This window comes from Nesoenas mayeri (assembly GCF_963082525.1).
Source record: "Nesoenas mayeri genome assembly, chromosome: 1".
Lineage (NCBI taxonomy): Eukaryota > Metazoa > Chordata > Aves > Columbiformes > Columbidae > Nesoenas > Nesoenas mayeri.
The window spans coordinates 113113529-113134832 of record NC_137541.1 but is presented as its reverse complement, the minus strand read 5'-3'; the positions used below and the strand labels follow the sequence as shown (position 1 = coordinate 113134832).

Below are 21304 nucleotides of genomic sequence, written 5' to 3'. Positions count from 1 at the left end.
TAGCTTACCTGCTGTGCACCTTTTAAATCCTTTCTAAACAGATGTATTTGGATTGTTTTCAGAAATTTTAATAAATTTTGATATTGTATTTGTATAATTAATAAGCCTTAAAATGAAAACTATCTTTGATAGAAGGAAAAACAACAGATTTATCAGGAAAAAAGCTGCATTATTTCTGAAAATTCAAATAAAATTTGAGAATTTCAGTGTTATGGAATGGAGGGCAATGGGTTTTTTTTAGTACATTTTAAAATCTCATGTGGGACAGCAGCAAGTAATATTCAAATACTGGGATTTTTTATTATTACTGTTGCCATGGAAGCCAACAGTATTAGGTGATGTATAGGATTTAAAAGTTATAATTTCCTCTGGTTTCTACTTGGTGATTATCAGAAAATCCTACCTACTTCTTTTGAGGACAAAGGATTTCTTGTATTTATAGGACTCAAGTCTTATCTTGCTTCTCAGCAATGTAAAGAAGGTGAAGTATGTTTCAAAATTTGTCTCTCAATGTAAAGAAACCATATCAGCAATTTAGGTACAATAATATCTTTCTGGAAATGCAGCAGGCTTTTAAGCTTCTTCTTTTAAAGTTACTTCGCTGTTAGTTTGATACAAAGAGTTAGTGGAGTCAGCACAAATAGTGTCAGAACTGTTATTTGGTCAAAGCTTTGAGAAAGCAAAATATTAATAAATAGGAATTGCTATATTATGAGTAGATGTGTATTTGAAAATTGAGAACAATAATTGCATGAATGCATGTAATTTGTACTCTGTCTGTGGCTGTGTATACATAAATATAACACTGTATAACAAAATGATGGATTTTGTTTTTGTGGGTAGACCTGTACAGTTATTTTCAATATGGAACTTATTTAGGTGTTTCATATCATCCTCACTTGCACTCATGCTTCTTTCCATCGAAACTGGGAATGTTAGCAGGGAATTACTCATTGACAGAACATACAGATGCAAGAACAAACTGCTTGTGAACTGCAAAGCTTATAAAAACTATCTGTTGGATCACTTTTTGAAGAGTTTGGCTTTTTATTTATTTACTTCTTTGACACTACAGAAAAGAACTGGTTTCAGAGCATTTCAGGTTTTAGTCACCCATCAAACTTGTAGTTATGTTCATCAGAAAATGAAGAATAGTTGTTAATAAAAATCAAGCTGTAGTGAACTTTTATCAGACAAATTACTTCCTGAATTAAACCTGTAATAACCCTTTAAAGACAGCTGCCCTTAAACTGGGGTGGATTGGTGTTTGTTTCATGGTGTTAAAGTTACGTGGTGAATCCAGATTCTTCCTGCTCTTCTGGGACTTGTTACCAAGTAGCTGTGTCACTAGATGAACAGGATGTTATCATACATTAAAATTCATGGTCGAATTCTAGCTCTTGTGTAGTCTCTTTAGCATCAGGCAGGTTTTTTTCAGCTTGTGTATTAGAAGAAGGGGTTTGATTTATATCTCTTTACTTTTCCAATTTGAATGGATACTTGCCCTGGAGAGACTATTGTCTCTAAATGATCTGCATATGTTGACTTAATTTTGTTAAATATGTTGTGTATTTTTCTGAGAACTGAAGTTTAGATTTTAGAGGCTGTAGCTTGGCTTGACAGGTATTTTGCCTCCAGAGATGAAAACAGACATGTTTCCAAGGAATTAGAGAACTTCCTTGCAAGCAAGTGCTTAAATTTAAATTTTTCAGTGCCTAACTACTAGGACTTCAAATATCCATCAGTCTAAACAGGTGGTAAAGATGACACATTAGACTAGGAATCAAAAATAAAAAATATTAAGGCAAAGATGTACAACAGGTTCACAGAAGTCCTTCCTGCTCTGATAATTCAAGAGAATGCAAAAAATAATTTTGAGAGATAGCCTGATATTCCAGACTCTGCAACAATGGATGCTTAGCTATTTGTTGTGATGAAATAATTAAATCTTTTTCTATTTGTTGGTAGATTCTGACAGCTGCATATGTACTTTTAGTTTGTCAGATAGAATGGGCAAACAATTTTTAGCATGTATATTGTTTGCAAGGTACTTGCTTTATTTATTGTATGAGATATTTGTGTAGATAAATGATAAGGTATTTGCCTATTTGATTACCAGAACATTTTGAAATGGAAAATTATAAACAACAAATGAAAAAAATCACAGCTGGCACTAATATCTATTCTTTCAGTGTGTACTCTTGCCTGTATAAAGGCATGGATATTCTTATAAACATCAGTTACTAGTGGACACTGAGTAGAACAAAATAGTGTTAAAAATTAATGGGAAGACAAGAAGATGGTGATATCAAAATACTCCCTGGACTAAATTCTGTCACAGAGGTGAAGCCTGTAAAGACCAAGGGCTGAAGTGTGACTTGATTTGGAAAAGCCATGTGTGTTTGTTTGTGTGTGGTGACTTATTGTTTGTTTGTTTGTTTGTTTTAAATGACCATATTCTGTGTACTGTACAATAAACCTTATAGGGATGGGGATGTTGGAGGGAATGGTTTATTTTTCCAGGTAGTTCTAAGTAGAACAAAACATTCTCATAATGTTTGTTTGTTTGTTTGTTTGTTTTAAATGACCATATTCTGTGTACTGTACAATAAACCTTATAGGGATGGGGATGTTGGAGGGAATGGTTTATTTTTCCAGGTAGTTCTAAGTAGAACAAAACATTCTCATAATGTATCACAGAATCACAGAATGTGAGGGATTGGAAGGGACCTCAAAAGATCATGTAGGCCAATCCCCCTGCCAGAGCAAGAATACTTAGATGAGGTTACACAGGAATGCATCCAGGCATGTTTTGAATGTCTTCAGAGAAGGAGACTCCACAACCCCTCTGGGCAGCCTGTTCCAGTGCTCTGTTACCCTCAATAAGAAGAAGTTTCTTCTCAAATTTAAGCGGAACCTCCTGTGTTCCAGTTTGTACCCATTGCCCCTTGTCTTATCATTGGTTATCACTGAGAAGAGCCTGGCTCCATCCTCGTGACACTGCCCCTTTATATATTTATAAACATTAATGAGGTTGACCCTCAGTCTTCTCCAAACTAAAAAGCCCCAGCTCCCTCAGCCTTTCTTCATAAGGGAGATGCTCCGCTCCCTTAATCATCTTTGTTGCGCTGTGCTGGACTCTCTCCAGCACTTCCCTGTCCTTCTTGAACTGAGGGGCCCAGAACTGGACACAGTATTCCAGATGGGGTCTCACTAGGGCAGAGTAGAGGGGAAGGAGAACCTCTCTGGACGTAGTAACCACATCCCTTCTAATACACCCCAGGATGCTATTGGCCTTGTTGGCCACAAGGGCACAGTGCTGACTCATGGTCATCCTGTTGTCCACCAGGACCCCCAGGGTCCCTTTCCTCTGCACTGCTCTCTAATAGGTCGTTCCCCAACTTACACTGGAACCTGGGGTTGTTCTTGCCCAGATGCAGGACTCTACACTTTCCCTTGTTATATTTCATTAAATTTTTCCCTGCTCAACTCTCCAGCCTGTCCAGGTCTCACTGGATGGCAGCACAGCCTTCTTCTGGCATGTCAGCCACTCTTCCCAGTCAGACAAAGATATGGAGATGGGTCAGAAAGCCAAAGTAAAAATATTGATAGGATGTCTTTTATTGATTTCCAAATATGTGCCAAGCTTTTAACATAAGGTGCCTTCCCTCACGGATCCTGCATTTTAGGAAGACAGAATGCAATATCACCCTGTAGCATTATTGAATTTGCCAGAGTATATTAATGGATTCCGCCCCCACTCCCCCAAACTGAAATCTTAGCTATGCCGGGATTGACCTAGGACAATAAAAAATTCATAGCTCTTGGCTTTCTACCAGTGCTTATGTTAAAATACTTATGGAATTAATGATATAGTTCTGTACAAAAGTCTTTTTGCATCTTGATTCACTAGACTGAGTGTAGGAGGTAAACATCAATGCCAAATAACAAAGTAGCTACTTCAAAGAGATACGTGTCTTACTTCTTTACAAATTGTTATTGATTTCAAATGTTGAGTCAGATAAATCACATTTCCTGTTGATACCTGTCGTGGCTGTGTGCAAAACCCGAAATTGTCTTTGTGTTCATGCAAAGTTTCTTGTACTTACTGCTAAAGTCCACAAAGATTTCACAGGTTTGTTTGTGGTTGTTTGTTTGTTTGTTTTTTAAGAGTTATTTATTATGTATTTTAATATGTCTGAATACCACATTCCTTACATGTTCCACGGACTTCATGAAGAATGTAAGACTGAGTAGAACATAAAAGTTATGTAGCTTTATTAGAGGTTGGCTTCAGTAGTTCTTTTGTGAGAATACACTCTTTCCAATGTCTAGTCCTGCTTAATAAGGATCACAGTGTCAAATTTTATACTATGTGCATTTTAACTAAGGAAATATAGGCAGAAAGTTCATGTTGAGTGAGATAACAGTTACCTTTATAAACTTTGACTCCTTCTCATTGGTATGCAAGTTTAGTCCGTAATTTTGGAACTGATTTTAGGTTTTAATTAGTCTCTAGAGAATTCACATGGACAATAGATTGCTCATTAGTCTGTAAACTATCCGTGAAGTTGATTGCCCATTTCTCATGTCTAATGTGGAAACCAAAATGATGCATATTCATTTGCCTTCCAGACGTTGCAACTGCCTGTCCAGATAAGAAGTCCATCTTAATGTACGTGACTTCCCTCTTCCAAGTTCTGCCCCAGCAAGTTACCATGGAAGCCATCAGGGAGGTGGAGATGTTGCCACGACACTCAAGGGTTACTAGAGAAGAGCATATACAAGTACATCAACAGCATTTTTCACAAGAAGTGAGTTGTTTCACTTTTCTGCATTCCTCTTGCTGCTCTAAAGTGGTTTTTCCCCATACCTACCCCATAAGTTTGATGCTAGATGCCCACTGCAATGCAAAAAAACCCACAGGCCACTTCACCATAGGCATGTCATATGTACTTGCATGCATGAACTGTACTTCTATACTGCTTTTCACCTTTCACTGGCCTGTTTTAAAAGTGACTGTTCAGCAAATAAGTGCTTTGCACTTCTCTTTTACAGCACTGGGTCTTTTGATTTCGAAGGGCACCACAAGGAAGAAAAAAGACACTAGGGAAGGTTTTACATTTAAACACAGACATGTAGAAACTTTTTCACCTTTTTTAGAGAACAGCAGTTGATATTTCTCCATAGTCATACATTTTTAATTTTTTTAGCAATTTTATCGATGTTGACTTGTGTTTTAAGATCACAGTTGGTCTCTCAAAAAGCTCATGTAATACTTGGAATTAATTTATTCTTACTGTGTCAGTTATGTTTTTGAGTGAAATCATTAGATAGTCTCTGCTGAAGTGTTAAGCAGATCTTAGGCCTAGTGTACTTGTTTGAATTTAATCTGTATCTTGCTTTTGGGATGCTCAGCCTTTTTACCAAGCAGATGAGTATTGGCTCTGTCTATTCAGAATTTACTACAAGATCACTTGTTTTTTGAGCCTTTGCTTGTAAATTATAAAGAACCTTCAATTTACATTGGTATTCTGCTGGTATTGAGTCCTGAGAGTTTGTTGCTTTTGGAAAGCATGTCAGATTAAATGAGAGCTTTCCTTAATATCATCCCAATTTTGACTGCTGAATACCAACACTGTCCTTGAAAAATATGACTGGTGCGGACCTTCATATTTTTTTTCTTCACTTACTCTTAAAATCCTTACTTCTATAATCCATTGACGTATCCATACGTCTTTTCTTTCCACCTCTAATTTCTTCTTTGTAGATCACAGTCAGTGTACCACAGAGACCTTCACCTTCTCCTAAACCGCGGTTCAAAAGTTACACATATACACAAGCTGTATATGTCCCATCCCCCGACCAAAAAAGGAGGCAGATTCCTCCACAGGTCTGTTAATATTGTTGTTTGTTTTAAAAACTCTTTTATTAAGCTTGTGCTTGGAGTGAGAGAGTTTGTGCATTTTGCTTATACGTGATCTTGATAAACTACTTTTTCTAGGTGTTTCTTAGCATCTCTCGAGTGGTTACTTTTTACCGTGTATTTCAGCATGGCTGTCAATAGGTGTTACATTCATTGTTAGGGATGAACAACATTCAAACACTGTTGGTTTAGAATTATAAACTGCTTCCTTTATGTTATTTTTGAAAATAGTACATATATTGCTTTAAAAGAGTGTTAGAAGAACAAACTAAACATACGCTGTATTTAACATTGGTTTTCTCTTGCTTCTCCTAACCCTCAAATCTATTAAAGAAAATAATAAAATAGAGTGATGTCATTTCTCAGAAGGTTACTGTAGTTGGAATGAAGAGAAAGGAAACATTAAATTTGGTATTCTTTATATGACCTGATTAGAATGTAACAGCTAGTCACTTTACCACCAGGCCAACATTAAGGTTAGCATTTTGTGTTTGGAGTTTTTGACTTTTAAATAGCTGCAGTAGTTTCATTAAACTTGTTTCAGGCAATTCGTATAATGAGCATTTCATTAGCCAGATTTTCATAACTTTTGACAAGTTTGAAAGGCAAAGGTCATATTGTGTAATGCAATATGCTTTCCTTTCATTACTTTAGGGAAAAGAGATCTATGTGTATTTGGCACTACAGTATGAGTTTGCTTGTAGAGACTAAATTCTGTCTAACTTCTAAAAACGTATTGCAAAATTACACTTAAATTCAACATCGTGTTGCCAACTCTACTCCTCAAATGACAGGTATTTTACTGAGTAATGGCTTCCTTGAAATACTCTAGGAAAGAAATCCTGTGCACATAAGCATGAGCCCTGCTACATTATGCTAACATCAAATTTGTTGCGGTGATGATTAATACAGCTTTTAAATAAGGTGTTTAAAACTAGTATAATTGATGTTTTCTACTTGGATAGTTGAGAACAATGCAGACTTATGATACAGCTTTTTTTTTTTTTTTTTTCTTGAGCTACTTTTATTGTGATCCATTGTGGGTTTTGTCAACATTCCCACCATCAGGCATAATGTGCAAGCTGATATAGTTGAAGTCAGTTCTATAAAATGTAGTTATCAAACTCTACTAAGAAAATACCATGCTATTATTCAGTCCTTGCCATGCATTCCAGTGTTCAGATCTCATATTCCTGAATTTGGAAGCTTTGTCTCTTACACTTATGCAATAACTACTACTACAATATTATAATCCTGCTGATTTGACAGAATCTGAAGACCTAGCTAGAACTGGACCCTGTTGTGCTAGAGCCACAACAAATATTAATGAAAGAAAAGCACTCACTTAAATATCCAGAGTGACTATCACCAGATATAGTCTCCTGATAACTAAGATAAACTTGGATTGCAAATAGCACTAATATACTGATTCAATATGTGCAATTCTAAATCAGTGGTAATGATTTTTTTTTTTTTTTTGGTACCTCTAGCCATGTATTTCTTGAAGAACAGTTATCACCTAACTATTAAAACAAATATATAATCCTGGTAAAACAGTGGCTGATAATCTTTTTCTCTGAATATCTGAAGCCGATACACCTTAATAATCCTATCTATTTTAATTAAATGAAATAATTGTTATTTCTTTTTCAGTTTTTAGTAACCTTCTTATTTTCTGTCAGCCATATTATGATTTTTTTTATACCATTATTGGTATTGCAACTGATTTTCAGTAAAATCTACTTCACTAGGTGACTACATTAAAGAAATTGAGATGAAGTCAACTTTTTTTCCTTGGATTTTGTGAAATGTAGGAAGCTGTCTCTCATTTCCATCTAGTTATCAAAGAAATATTTCAGATTTATTTTACTGATCTGCCAGTCTCAGTGGTTTCTTAGGTGCTATGACTAAGGAGTGAGATTTTCACTAAGTCTGTTGGTCTGCTCTTGAAATACGTAAGTCATTTTTTTTTTTTGTATCTCTACAAACTTTCGTCTTAAAAGACAAGAATATTATACTTTCCCCAATATAACCAAAGAAGATACACGGCAGCTATCAACAAAAAGTCTTTCACCTGCTTCCGTCTAGAGGATCTAGCTGCTAAGATTGATCTTAAATGCCATAGTGTTTAATTGGGTGATGTTTTTCAAATTCTGCATTTGGAACTGCAGTCCAATAGGTTTTGTAGTCCTGGAAACAAGACCTTTTACCAAAGATTTTGAATGTTATCCTGGAAATTCCACCATGCTGTACTTTTACTGTATATATCAGTTGTTGTAAATTGCAAAAATTAAACGAGCTATGATTCTATGAGCTCTGTATTGGCAAGAAGGCATAACATTTCCTCTTATAGGATCATCTGTCAATGTCCTTTCCCTTCTATCTTCTCTCCTTGTCTATTCTTATGTGTACATTTCACTTCATTTTTCCCATCTCCACACTTCCTAACATCTTCACAACCTGTGTGTCTTTAAATTCACCCTTACTTTCTGAATTCTTGTTCTGTTAGTATACTTGTAAGGCCTAGTATTTTAATTGCAAAGCCGGACAAGTCTTGCTTTGCTTAACCATGGCACATCTGAGATTCAAAGAAAATCATCATTCTGGCAAACAGTTGGCTCGATGCCTTCTTTTTATTTGGTCTATGCTTGACCACTTCTGGCTGTAGCTGTTAAACCTTTTTAAATGCAGTTCTTGTACTAATGCTCAGGAAAAGCTTTCCTCCTCTATCTTTTATTCTTTAGAAAGTGTTGATAAACTCATGCGGATCTTAGGATAGGAATTCACTCCTCAAACCTAAATCCTTGAATTCCCTGTATTTATATTAAGAAAAGCCCAAGAGAATATATTTACGTTGGCATGTTTCAGATGGCAGTTACTGCTTAGCAATTACGGAAAGCTTGCCTGACTGTGCAGCTCTGTATTTTGTCTTGTATTCATTCTCTGTAATTAGATGATCTGTTTGGCTTCACTTGTCAAAAAGTTAATTTTCTGAGATATTTCAAAATCCCAGTTTAAAAATACTATTTTGCTTGTGGTTTATATTTCTGACAGCTTTTGTTTTTGTTATATTGCTTCATCTCATTGAATAGCTGACCAAGAAGAATGATAGGTTTCCTGTGTATTTTTTCCAAAAATGTTTTATTAGAGTGGTTTCTAATATTGATCCTAGGCAAAACTCCTATCTCACTGCCTTCATTTTTATTTGCTACCTACTACCTGAACTTCACAGGACATAAAATATACTACCTTAAAAGGATTCAAGATTAAAAAAAAAAAAAAAAAAAGAAAGAAGTAAAACACTGAAGTACCTAGAAAAGAAACTTTTTATATTGGAAAAAAAATGCTGAAAATGTAAGCATCAAGGAAAATTAGAATGAACAAAACCTGTGTATGTTTTGAGACTGGTACTTGTGTAAATAAGGTTTTGGCAAGCCTGTCTAAAAGCCAGATGTGAGTGTGGCTGCCTTAAATTATCTGTTATGCAAAGTCAGGCCCATTACATAAATATTGTTGTATATTTTTGTTCTTTTGACAGGAGTTGTGTTTTCTTCATTCTACATTATCTTATATGAAATACACAATTGGTGTGCAAGATTTCTCTTAGTATTTAAACTGACAAACTTCAGCAGATTTGGATTAAAATCATTTGGGATGCAGTAGAAATTAATGGGGACAGTATTCCCCAGTACTTAATGATTTGATTTGGGACTCCAGAATTGGAAGCTTCATGACAGACCTCAGCCTAGTCATTAGTTTGCAGGAAATCTCTAACCCTCCAGTCATTACTCCCATTTTACACAAGTATTGTAATGCATTTTTTTTTCTCACGCTCTCTGTTTTGTTATATGGATTTTACAGAGTTACTGTACTGAACTTTCTCCATCAGTTCATAACTATAGTAACTATCTTGGAAAGTCACTAGAAAGTCCTTAAAAAATAAGCTAAATTTACTCACACATAGTGCATAATCCTTTGGGCAGCCTTGGCCTACAGAATTCTATTTTTCTTGATGATTTGCCACAATTTCAGTCTTGTGACAACAAGTTAACTTCTTTAAAAGTGCTGTGACATCTCTATCCTGGGACCCTTTGGGCTTTATCTATGCCACAGACTTTAGGAGCACAGCATCACAGAATTGCTGAGTTGTATTCCTTTGAACTAAATCAGACATTTCTTTTACTTAGAGGCTGTGATCCAAATACCTTGGGGTAAAGTGCCCTTTGGAGAGGCATCAGAAGAGAACTCTCCTAAATTAAAATACAACCAGGTAGAATTTTAGTTTCAACTTCTTGGTAATATTTTTATTACCAAGCACCACAGAAAATACCCCATTGAGTATTCATACTGGAATTATTGCATAATTTAAAGTAGAAGTCAGGAAACTTCAGTAAATACTTGCTGAATTCCTTGAACCTTTAATCATGAGATCTTAATGGATATTATTTGAGCAACATAGTCTCAGCTGTTAGCTTAGGTATTCTCTTTTTAAATAGAAACATTCTGCATTCAGAAAGCTAGAAGCTATTTCTGTGTAACTAGTATCCCTAGGATTCAGACTAACCACAATAAAATAGCAACACAGAATCGCAGACTGTTAGGGATTGGAAGGGACCTGAAAAGATTATCAGGAACACCTAGATGACATTACACAGGGAGACGTCCAGGCGGGTTTTGAATGTCTCCAGAGAAGAAGACTCCACAACCCTCCATGGGGAGCCTGTTCCAGTGTTCTGTCACCCTCACTGTGAAGAAGTTTCTTCTCCTATTTAAGTCGAACCTCCTATGTTCCAGTTTGCACCCACTGCCATCACCAGAGGTCAGAACAAGGATCTGCAGAGTTGGAAAAGTGAAGCTAAGATTTCTTAGGGAGCTTTCCAGCATGCTGCGTCTTCAAGGAACAGGATGGATCCTGGTATTTAAGAAACTAGTGAGATCAGAGCGTCTACTCTACTTGATTATCTCACACAGTCATTCACTTGGTTCCCCCCAGAGTTAGGATCATGAGGCCTCAACTTCCCTCCCCAGCAGAGAGGTTGCTGCTGGTCCAACAAGGTCAGGCATAGTTGTGTCTGTCTGTGTTGTGCCACTGCTTGCAGTTATGGATGTTAGACATCACCAGCCAAGATCCCAGGAATCCCCTGCTACTTGTCTCCACATATCTCTCTGGTGACCAGCACACAAGGAAATGGAATGAAACTGCATCAGGAGAAGTTCAAACTGGACATGAAGAACGAGTTCTTCACTGAGGGTGTGTTTTGTTACTGGAACAGGTTCCCATGGGAAGTGGTCACAGCACCAAGCCTGTCAGAGTTCAGGGAGCATCTGACAATGCTCTTAGTTATATGATTCAGTTTTAGGTAGTCTGCTGAGGAGCAGCAAGTTGGACTTGATGATCTTTATGCGTCCCTTCCAACTTGAGAGATTCTCTGATTCTGTTATACAGGATCTGCTCTCACTTCCAGGATCTGTCTTCTAGTCAGCATCTTCTCCACCTGATTTCAAAACCCCATTCTCTTCCCTGACACAAATTCCTTTCAGGATGCCTCTTTCCATCAGCTGCTCTTCTTTCTATAACCCTCAGCCTTCAATTTTCTCAGTCTAAATAGTCCATGTGCAGAAGTACAACTCATGATCAGCCTCCTAACTGGTGCTTCTGTCTCACACTTCTTCATTAGTGGGAGAATTCAGAGCATGCCGCTTTTGTGTAGACCACTTATTAAGAAAATTTACAGCCAGCCCCTACTGGTTGCGTCTAGCAAGTAGCAAGAATCTGCCTCAGAGCTCAGAAGTGCAATTTCAGATATCCAGCTGCCTTTACACCTCACACCCATGCACAGCTATCGCTGCTTGCACATGGGCCTGTTCACAAACCTGTTCACATCCACTAATTAGGTGCTTTTTTGCACCCCCAACTGATAATGACACATCTTTAGAATTTGACAGAAAAAGCAATTACCGAATTTTCCATCTCTTTTTAACTGTCCTTTTAAATCAACCTTAAAAATCATAATCAGAATTTTTTTTTTTTTTGTTAGACTTTTTCAACTATGATTGCTTATTTGAGATATCTATAAAGCTTATTTAAACATAGAAACGCTAGAAATGCCATGTGGTGTGTCCCATGTGAATTATTAGACTGTTCCTCGCTGGTTAATAAAGAAGGGCAATGTGTTATCCAGAAAGTAAAAAATCCTAGATAAAATCTATCTTTCTCTACTGTATATTCATATTGAATAAATTTGAATAAACTGGCGATCGAATAATTGCATGAGTTTACCCATGGGTAGTTGGCAACATCAACATAAAAACGAAAAACAATTTGTAAAAGGTGAACTTGATTAGAATTACTTTTAAAGTTTTGTGGTTTTTTTAAAACTATTAGAAACATGGAAAAGTTACACAGGTTATTCCGATTACATTGTTAGTTAATGTATTTCTGAAAATAGAACTGTACATGCTTTCAATAGCACACTTTGTCCTTGATTATTTTTTCATTATAGGTTATTTTTTAGATTATTTTAACTAGCTTCAGTATTAAGTTTCATCTGTATCTTTTTGAAAATCACACCAAAAATTCTTAATTTCAAAGTTGAACTGTGAAAGAAAAGCATTTAAAAAGAAAAAAAAAAAGGTCTAATCTGTGGTGAAAATGTGCTATTGCCAAATTAGAAACATGAATGTGAGTGAAAGCATCAACTTCTAACAGCAAACAAAAATGAAATAATTTTGCAAATTTCAGTATTTTTTGCTTCTCTTCTTTTGAAAAGAAACCCATTTCTAAATAGCTTAATTTTCAAGGCATACAATAAGATAAAAAAAAGATATATAGGATTTTAAAATGTTCATCTAAGCGATTTTGTATGAGGGTGGATTTTTGAGAAAGGGGCTAGCCTTTATTCTCCCCTGTATTTATAGCAATAACATGAAAGTTATATGTTTTCAGGGTCTGTAGGAAATGCCATGGACTGTAAGTTGACATTCATAGAGCAGGCAGGTCCATATGTTCACCTGTAGCAGTGACCTTTGGAAAGGCCAGATTGCTTATCTCTACTGATCATCAAAGCGCTGGTTTCTTTCTACCCTCCGGTGATTTTGATGCAATATAAACTGTGTATTGTAATGCTTGTATAGAAAACTCTCCCTCTAAGATACTGCAACATGTTTTTCATGGTTTTGGTGTTCATGTACAGACTTCAGATACAAGTATACAAAGGAAGATATTCACAGATTTTCTATATCTATTTCAAACTGCAAAGGCATTTCTCTCTATATATAAAAAATTATTATGGGTGTGTTAGCCTGAGGTGATCAATGAGCTAAGGGGAGAAGTAGGAAGAAATAATATCTTTTAAAAGAATAATACATTTGGGGCAGGGAGGAACAGACACTCTTTTAGATGTTCAAACTTTCTTCAGAAATTCTGGACCCAAAAGTACCGTAAAACACAACAAAAATGAGAACTTCAAAAATATAAAAATTGTCTGGAACAATATAGTGTTTGGGATTTATCCACACTTTTTCTACAGAAAGCATTTGTTTCATTAGAACTTAGTTTAGCTGTAGCAAAGAAATAACGCATACATTTTGATGGAGTAAAACATTCTTAAAAATGCAAAAGGAAATTTTAGTTGCCTGATAGTGATATCATTAGAGTGAAAACAGTGGTTTAAATAAACTGTGGATGATGTAGGAATGCATAAAACTTTTATGTCTATATATATATATATATATATATATATATACACTTTATTGTACTTAGGGTGTTAAAAGCTCGAAGTTATTAATACAAAAGAGTGACACTCTCTTATAGAATGACTTCTGCAGTGTTTTGCAAATCATTTGCAAAATATATTAAAGTAAAATACACTTACCTCCCAATCAATATGGCATAAGAAGAAAGATTATATTTTATGTGTCATTCTTCAAGAGAACCTTTTAACTTTAAAGCATAACTCCCATTAATTTAAATGGAATTGGCATGTGTATTTGAAAGAAATCTAAACCACAAAAAGTATGGACAGGTGAAAATCCAATGTGTGAGTTTTCTGTTTGATATTTTCTATAGACATTCTTCTAGGCTTTTATTTTTTCTACTTTCTTTTATTTCTCTTAGGATTTTCACATTAATTTTTCCCTTTGCTATTTAGCAGCCTAGCTAACATAACAATATATTCAGCTTTTACCAAAATTGCATTTTCATCTTCAATTGAACAGAATGGCCATTGACTTCTGTACTTCTGGTCCAGTATATTGTTTGTGTCAGCTTCTGAGTTGCCCTTTTTTTTCATATTTGGTTTACTATTTCTTCAGTCGAGTATATAAAATCAGTTTTCCTACCCCTATTTTGAGAGAAAGTCTATCTGTTAGTTTGAAATATTTTTCTTGTGCTTTGTTCAGTGAAGAACACATCTAATTTCTATTTATTTTTTTTTATAAATAAAGAAAATCTAATATTGATTTGCCTTCATTTTGTATTTTGACCTTTAACAAAAGAATTCAAAATATAATTCTATTGTCGATCAGAAACATACAAAAATCCTGAAACAGAAAAGGGAGAAGAGGGAGAGAGAGGGAGAGCAGAGAAAAGAAGCTATAAAGATGTTCCTTCCTTTAAAAATGAAAAAAATCCCACCACACAGACATTGATTGTGTCAGGGGCAGGAGCTTCAAATGCAAGTCAAAGATTGTCAGTGAGACAAGGGGAGGATGAGATGGAACAAGACATTGACTGCCTGTTATGGGATCAATAGCAGAGGTGGCATGTTTCCTTTGTGTGCATCGCGCTTCTACGTAGTTTGTGCTGAGTGGTTATTCTCTTCAGTGTAGCCTGTTGCCTATATGTTTCATACATTTCACCAGTTAACTTCACTGTTGAGGTTACAATGAGTAATATTTTCATTATGAATTTTGACATAATGCTTTTTACGACTTCTTAAAGAAAAGAGCTGTTCCAGGTTTTGTTGTTGTTGTTTGCTTTGTGGGTTTTTTTGTGTGTGTGTTGTTTTTTTTTTGTTTTGTTTTGAGTTTTGTTTGTTTGTTGGTTTGGTTTGGTTTGTTTTTTTTTTCCCTCTTGTTGAGTCTCTCTGCATAAAACCTGGCTAGTTTGAAACATGTTTGGCTTCTGTTTTTTTGTTTGTTTAGGTTTAGTCTTCAATGTAATTTTTCCCTAGGATGATGATTCAATAAAGTTAGTAGCATTCTGCTAATGTAGATTAACCTTTCTCAAGACTCATGAGGGGACTAAGAGATAAGTCTAGATGGACGATACATTGCCAGAACTCAGAAAGGGACTACCCGTTGCTTTCCTGGATGTCTTTTGTGCTCTGGGGAACCGGGTTCCTGCTTTTCCATTTGGGTCATTAGTAATTCATCAGCCCACTTCAGAAGCAATTATCATTTGATATCCATCCATTAGTCGTTACTTAATCAGGTGATGACTTTAGTTTAGAGACAAGCTACATGTATCACAAATACATAAATGTGTCTGCTTCTTGAACAGTTCTTTTAAGTTCTCATTGGTACCATTTTCCTTATGCAACTGCTTTGTTGATACATGAAGGTTTATACTGAGAAGGCTCTCAATGCCTAGTTTATTTTCCCACAGTGCTGCTGACTGAAATATTTGAAGAATTTTTTAGGTGATGTTATTGTGTGCAACTCAGTTTCCTAGTAAATTGTACAAAGATCTTTTGATAGCAGTACATTATATCAACAGGAAGTATTTAGTTTCAACTATCTGAAATATGAGGCACACATCTTTTAATTCAACTTAAAATATTATCTCATTTCACTGCTATAAAAGTTTCAAAGCAGACATAGAACATAAGTTTTTAATAGAAAAGGACCTTGTTTCTTAAAGTAAAAGTGATTTGAGGCATGCCGGACTATGTATCAACAGGCAGAAGCATATATGATAATTTCATAGAACAGTTTTTTTCAGCTGATAGTGTGACTTATAAATGTTGAACTGATTATTTGTCTTAGTATTAGGGTGAAGTCTTTAAGTTAAGAATATCTAATCCAATAGAGAACCTTAATGATAAACAGTTTGTTTTGGTTTTTAAACAGAAAAAATCTTTTTTAAAATTTCATATATATACTTACTAGCAGTATTTCATTAGAAAATAGGCTGACATTAGTTATATGGCACAGAAAATAAGCTAGTGAAATGTGTTCTATTTGTAGAAGCTATTACGGAAAATGCAATATTCCTGTCCTCAGACTGGTTTATTAGGAGTAACTTCTTGAGTTTGAATTTAACAGTAGGGTCAGGAAATAGAGATTTTACAACATTGCGTCCATTCTAAAAGGTATTGAGGTGAGATAACAATAAATGACTACATGTTTGCATAGATTTTTTCCCCTCTTATTTACATTTGCAAATATTGTGAGGAATGATAAATTAATTCCACTGCACAATATATGTTGTAAGTTACTCCACCCCCTTAATTTCATAATCTACTTTTTAGTATGATTACCTTTTAAAAAATGTTCTCTAGTCTACTTATAATTATCCATTCCTTTTCAGAACACAATGCTTTTCTGTCTCCTCTGTGTCACCAAGTAAATGGTTTCTCTGTTATACCATGCCATATTTTGCTACTTCTAGTCTTTTCCTGATTGTCCTGTGTCTTTTAAATTCAGTCTAAAGAATCATTCTCTGCTACATTGATGGCTTTTAAACTAAGTTTCAACAACTCGTTCATATTCAGCCTCCTATTTTTTCTCCAACTTTTCTGGCTTTGTTCCCATTTTGTGAACACGCATCATGGCTGCTGCAATGGATATGTGATTTAATACCTACAGTTTATAGTCATGTGTTATAACATTTTATTAAATATGAGTACCTTTCTATGTGATAGGGAGAAGTATAATATTGCTTGGCAAAATTTCACCTGTAAACCACCTGTAATTATTTTCTGCCACATGATGGACACCAGGCAAAAGTGGCTGATATGTATGGTTTCTGTTTCAGCATTCTGAAACTCATTTAAAGAACAAAAATAGTTGATTTAGTTCTAGGAGAATGCAACAACAACAACAAAGGATTCAATAAGTCACCTATTCCAGAACTAAGAAATAGCTTTTTGTTAGATCACAGGTGGAAAGGAGAAAAGTGGAAAATTAGGAGGAAGTGTTGAAGAAGAAAGCACAAATGTGAAAAAGAATGTGACTACAAAACAGTAAATTTATAAATATTTTTTTAAACTTAAAGTTTTTTGGATTATTAGTGTCTGTTAAAGATCTTAGCAGCTACACAAGCTACACATCAGTTGTACATTGTCTCTATAATGAGAATTTAGAACCCTGTAAGTCGCCTTTCTTGAATGATATTTTCATGCCCACCTCATTAGTAATTATACCTAAGTTGTGATTTTAATTAAGCAAATTCCCTCTTAACAGAACCTGAAGGTAAATTTGGGTCACACACCACGAATGACCTCACTGCAGTTCTATTTTTGCTTAATAAACATGGTTTATATTCTAGCCAATTAGTTGAGGTATAATTTAAAATTGACTGCAAATATAAATGTATGAGACAATAATAGTCTTTAGAGTATATTATATGTAGCTATTTTAGGATGTCTTAGTTTCACCATCTCACAGTAACAGTGGGGTATAATTCATATCTGCAAGAGAATAATTGATAAGAATATATTAATTCATTACATAAGCTACATAGATAGATCCTGATCTCCTTTTATGATCAGGTGACCTACCTGGTGGATGAGGGGAAAGCTGTAGATGTGGTCTATCTAGACTGCAGCAAAGCCTTTGACACTGTCTCCCATAATATACTCCTGCAAAAGCTGGTAGCCCATGGCTTGGACAAGTGCGCTCTACGCTGGGTTAAGAACTGGCTGGAGGGCCGGGCCCAGAGAGTGCTGGTGAATGGGGCTGCATCCAGCTGGTGGCCAGTCACTAGTGGTGTCCCCCAGGGGTCAGTGTTGGGTCCAGTCCTGTTTAACATCTTTATTGATGACTTAGATGAGGGGATTGAGACCATCATCAGCAAATTTGCTGATGACACCAAGTTGGGAGGGAATGTTGACCTGCTGGAAGGCAGGAGGGCTCTGCAGAGGGATCTGGATAGACTGGAAAAATGGGCTGATTCCGATGGGATGAAGTTCAACAAGGCCAAGTGGCGGCTCCTGCACTTTGGCCACAACAATCCTGTGCAACACTACAGGCGGGGCGCAGAGTGGCTGGAGAGCAGTCAGGCAGAAAGGGACCTGGGGGTACTAATTGACAGGAAGCTCAACATGGGCCAACAGTGTGCCCAGGTGGCCAAGAAGGCCAATGGAATCCTGTCCTGTATCAAAACTAGCGTGGTCAGCAGGACAAGGGAAGTGATCCTTCCCCTGTACTCTGCATTGGTGAGGCCACACCTGGAGTATTGTGTTCAGTTCTGGGCCCCTCAGTTCAGGAAAGATATTGAAGTGCTGGAGCGGGTCCAGAGAAGACCAACGAGACTGGTGAAGGGACTTGAGCACAAGACCTATGGGGGGAGGCTGAGGGAGCTGGGGTTGTTTAGTCTGGAGAAGAGGAGGCTTGGAGGTGACCTCATCACTCTCTATAACTACCTGAAGGGAAGTTCTAGCCAGGTGGGGATTGGTCTCTTCTCCCAGGCAGTCAGCAATAGGACAAGGGGGCATGGGCTTAAACTCTGCCAGGGGAAATTTAGGCTGGATATTAGAAAGAAATTATTTACGGAGAGAGTGGTCAGGCATTGGAATGGCTGCCCAGAGAGGTGGTGGACTCGCTGTCCCTGGAGGTTTTTAAACTGAGATTGGACATGGCACTTAGTGCCATGATCTAGTAAATGGACTGGAGTTGGACTTGATGATCTCTGAGGTCTTTTACAACCCAGTCGATTTTGTGATTCTGTGATAGATATAAACTAGAAATAATTATCCCTGAAATAGCTATTATGCGTTAACATTTCTTTTGTAGGTCAGAAGCATTTTACTTGCCAAAAATTTTGAAATAGCATGTGCAAATATATACAGCTGCAAAAAAAATGACTTACAAAACAGATGATTTGAAGGCTTCCTAAGGTGCTTCTATTAGCCTAAAACGTTAGGCTTTGGATATGAACTCACAATGTGATGTTTTACTCCACAGTTCTTAACTGAAGTGACAGTGACACTATTCTGTTTCACTTAAAAAAAAAAAAAAGACACTACATATCTGAGTGCAATGTCCAGTCTCTTCTTGAACATTGTCAGGCTTGGGGCTGTGGCACCTCCCTGGGGAGCCTGTTCCAGTGCTCCACCACCCTCTGGGAGAAGAACCTTTTCCTCATGTCCAACCTAAACCTCCACTGTTTCCTGTATCATGGAATTTTGCAGGATGCCTTACATATAGATAAGTTAACGTTAAGATATGGAGCATAAAAATACTCTAATTTCTGCTTTTGTACACGTCCAGATAAATTTCAGAGCCTCTATGGTAGGTCTGTGTGACAAAAGAATAGTTTAAATTAGTCAGAGTAAAGGGTTTCTCTTCCAGCATTATACCTTGTTCCCAGCAGAAACCAATAATGAATACAAAGGAACAGGGAAAGGGGTATGACTGTTTAAAAGTTTTGAAGCATCTGTGTATTCTCACTTACCCTCCACTGATATCTGATTTGTGGCTCAGATATTTCCTGAGCTGAAGTTGGTGTCTTTATATTTAACAGTCCTCAATGTTTTTTTTATCTTGTTCTTCCATCCAGTTGTTAGACTTTGTAAACAGTTAGCAAAGTTTTTATATAGTTTTCAGGTTGACCAGAAGTACTTCTTGATATTTCCTGCTTTTATTATCTATTGAAAATTTTAGTGTTATTTTCTATATTATTACCCAATTTATAAATCTGAAGCACAGTCAGAAGAACACTATTGTTTATCATTTTGTCCAATTTCCAGCTTTTGAATTATTATTCAGAGCATGTACCTACAGGCAAGGTAGTCACACCACTGAATTTGAGAAGACAAGAAAATTCAAAAAAAAAAAAAAAAAAAACACAAAACCCACAAACGCAAAAGCTACACACATTAAATCTCTTGAACCTCTTCTGCAACAGCTTTTTTGTTAGCTTTTAATTTTAAATTTTAATTTTAAATGAAAATATCTTGTTTGAAGTGGCTTCTGTTGAAGAAGAGCCTTTAAAAATGAAGTTAAAATGCTAAAATAAATGTAAGCGTAATAAGGATAAACCACATAAAAGCTTTGAAAGGGTTATTCAGCCTATTCAAGCAAATTTCACTATTTAAGATTTTAGTTGACTTTGCAAAACCAGCTTTTTCAGTAATGTCTTCCAGATAGAGTAGCATGTAATATTGAATACTCTGAAAACGCCAGGACCTCAACCTTAGCTTCACAGAAACTAACGAGTATGTCCACTAATTGGCTCTTGTCCCAGAGTCTATTTCTCAAAGGAAAAAAAAGAGTCATATTGTAGATTTATTTCTTTACAGTTAATTGCTCTTGCTATTGATGCTCTTAGAGGCATTTTGATATTGTACTGTGTGAATACATAAAAAGAGGTTTTGAGTTAAATATTCTTATTGTGAAGACTAGATAGTCTTTAATGAAGATCCTGAAGAGAACTATCATGGCTTAGTAGTCAAAAATAATAGCAGGATTGGTGGCTGGCTGTGGTGATTAAAATAAGCTAAGAAATGGTTTTCATTCTCTTACATTAGAAAACAGTATGGATTATGGAGGTGGTGTATTTGAGGTTATGGCTTAGATTAAATTTTACAAAATATGTTTCTTAATTAGTTGCCTTTACTGATTAAAGCTTATGGAAATAAAGCTAAATGAAATGCAGAGTACAGGTCAGTTAAGTTAAGATTTATAGGTTTGCAATTCTGCAAAGAAAGCATATTAAAATTTTGTGGTTGCAAGCTATTTTATCTTTTGGTCTTCATAGTGTAGGACTTTTTGCTCCTTATATGTCTGTGACAGTGTGTTCAGTGATTTGGATTTTGATCTGAAGGAACAGATTTAACAGAAAGCAGTACTCTGGCATGAAAATCTATGCATTTTCAAAGGTCTGTGAATTCATTGCATGCATGTGTCCAAAACCAGTGTATTTATTTTAATGGGACTTCCATGCTGAAATTCAGCAGTAACTTTCATTTAGTTCATCTTCTGAGGCAAAAAAAAAAAAAGGCATTGTCACTATTTGGTTAATTTAATGGATTTTAGTATTGTATTGTGAGTTGTATTAGTTAATATAAATAATTATATTTCACTTAGAGCTATTTTTTTCCTAGCTTTTCATTAGTGATATTTTCTTTTTTCACCAGCAGCTCTCTTACAGCACCTTTTGTGAGATATGCTGAGAGATTATCTGTTCTGTGAACAACTTCAGAAACACAAGCC

At 35.9% G+C, this 21304-nt stretch overlaps 1 protein-coding gene across 5 annotated transcripts in view; it reads left to right on the top strand.

Moving 5' to 3' along the window:
• The window catches only part of DMD (dystrophin), a gene marked incomplete at both ends in the record, with an annotated part of 1256016 nt that overhangs the window by 443783 nt on the left and 790929 nt on the right, over nt 1-21304 (top strand). For 4 of the 5 annotated variants that reach the window (XM_080362521.1, XM_080362520.1, XM_080362522.1 and 1 more), the window contains 2 exons: nt 4636-4814; nt 5771-5893. In XM_080362521.1, the coding sequence (XP_080218647.1) occupies nt 4636-4814; nt 5771-5893 (302 nt within the window). The remainder of the gene's footprint in view (nt 1-4635; nt 4815-5770; nt 5894-21304) is intronic. The other variant, XM_080362523.1, reaches the window with a different exon arrangement.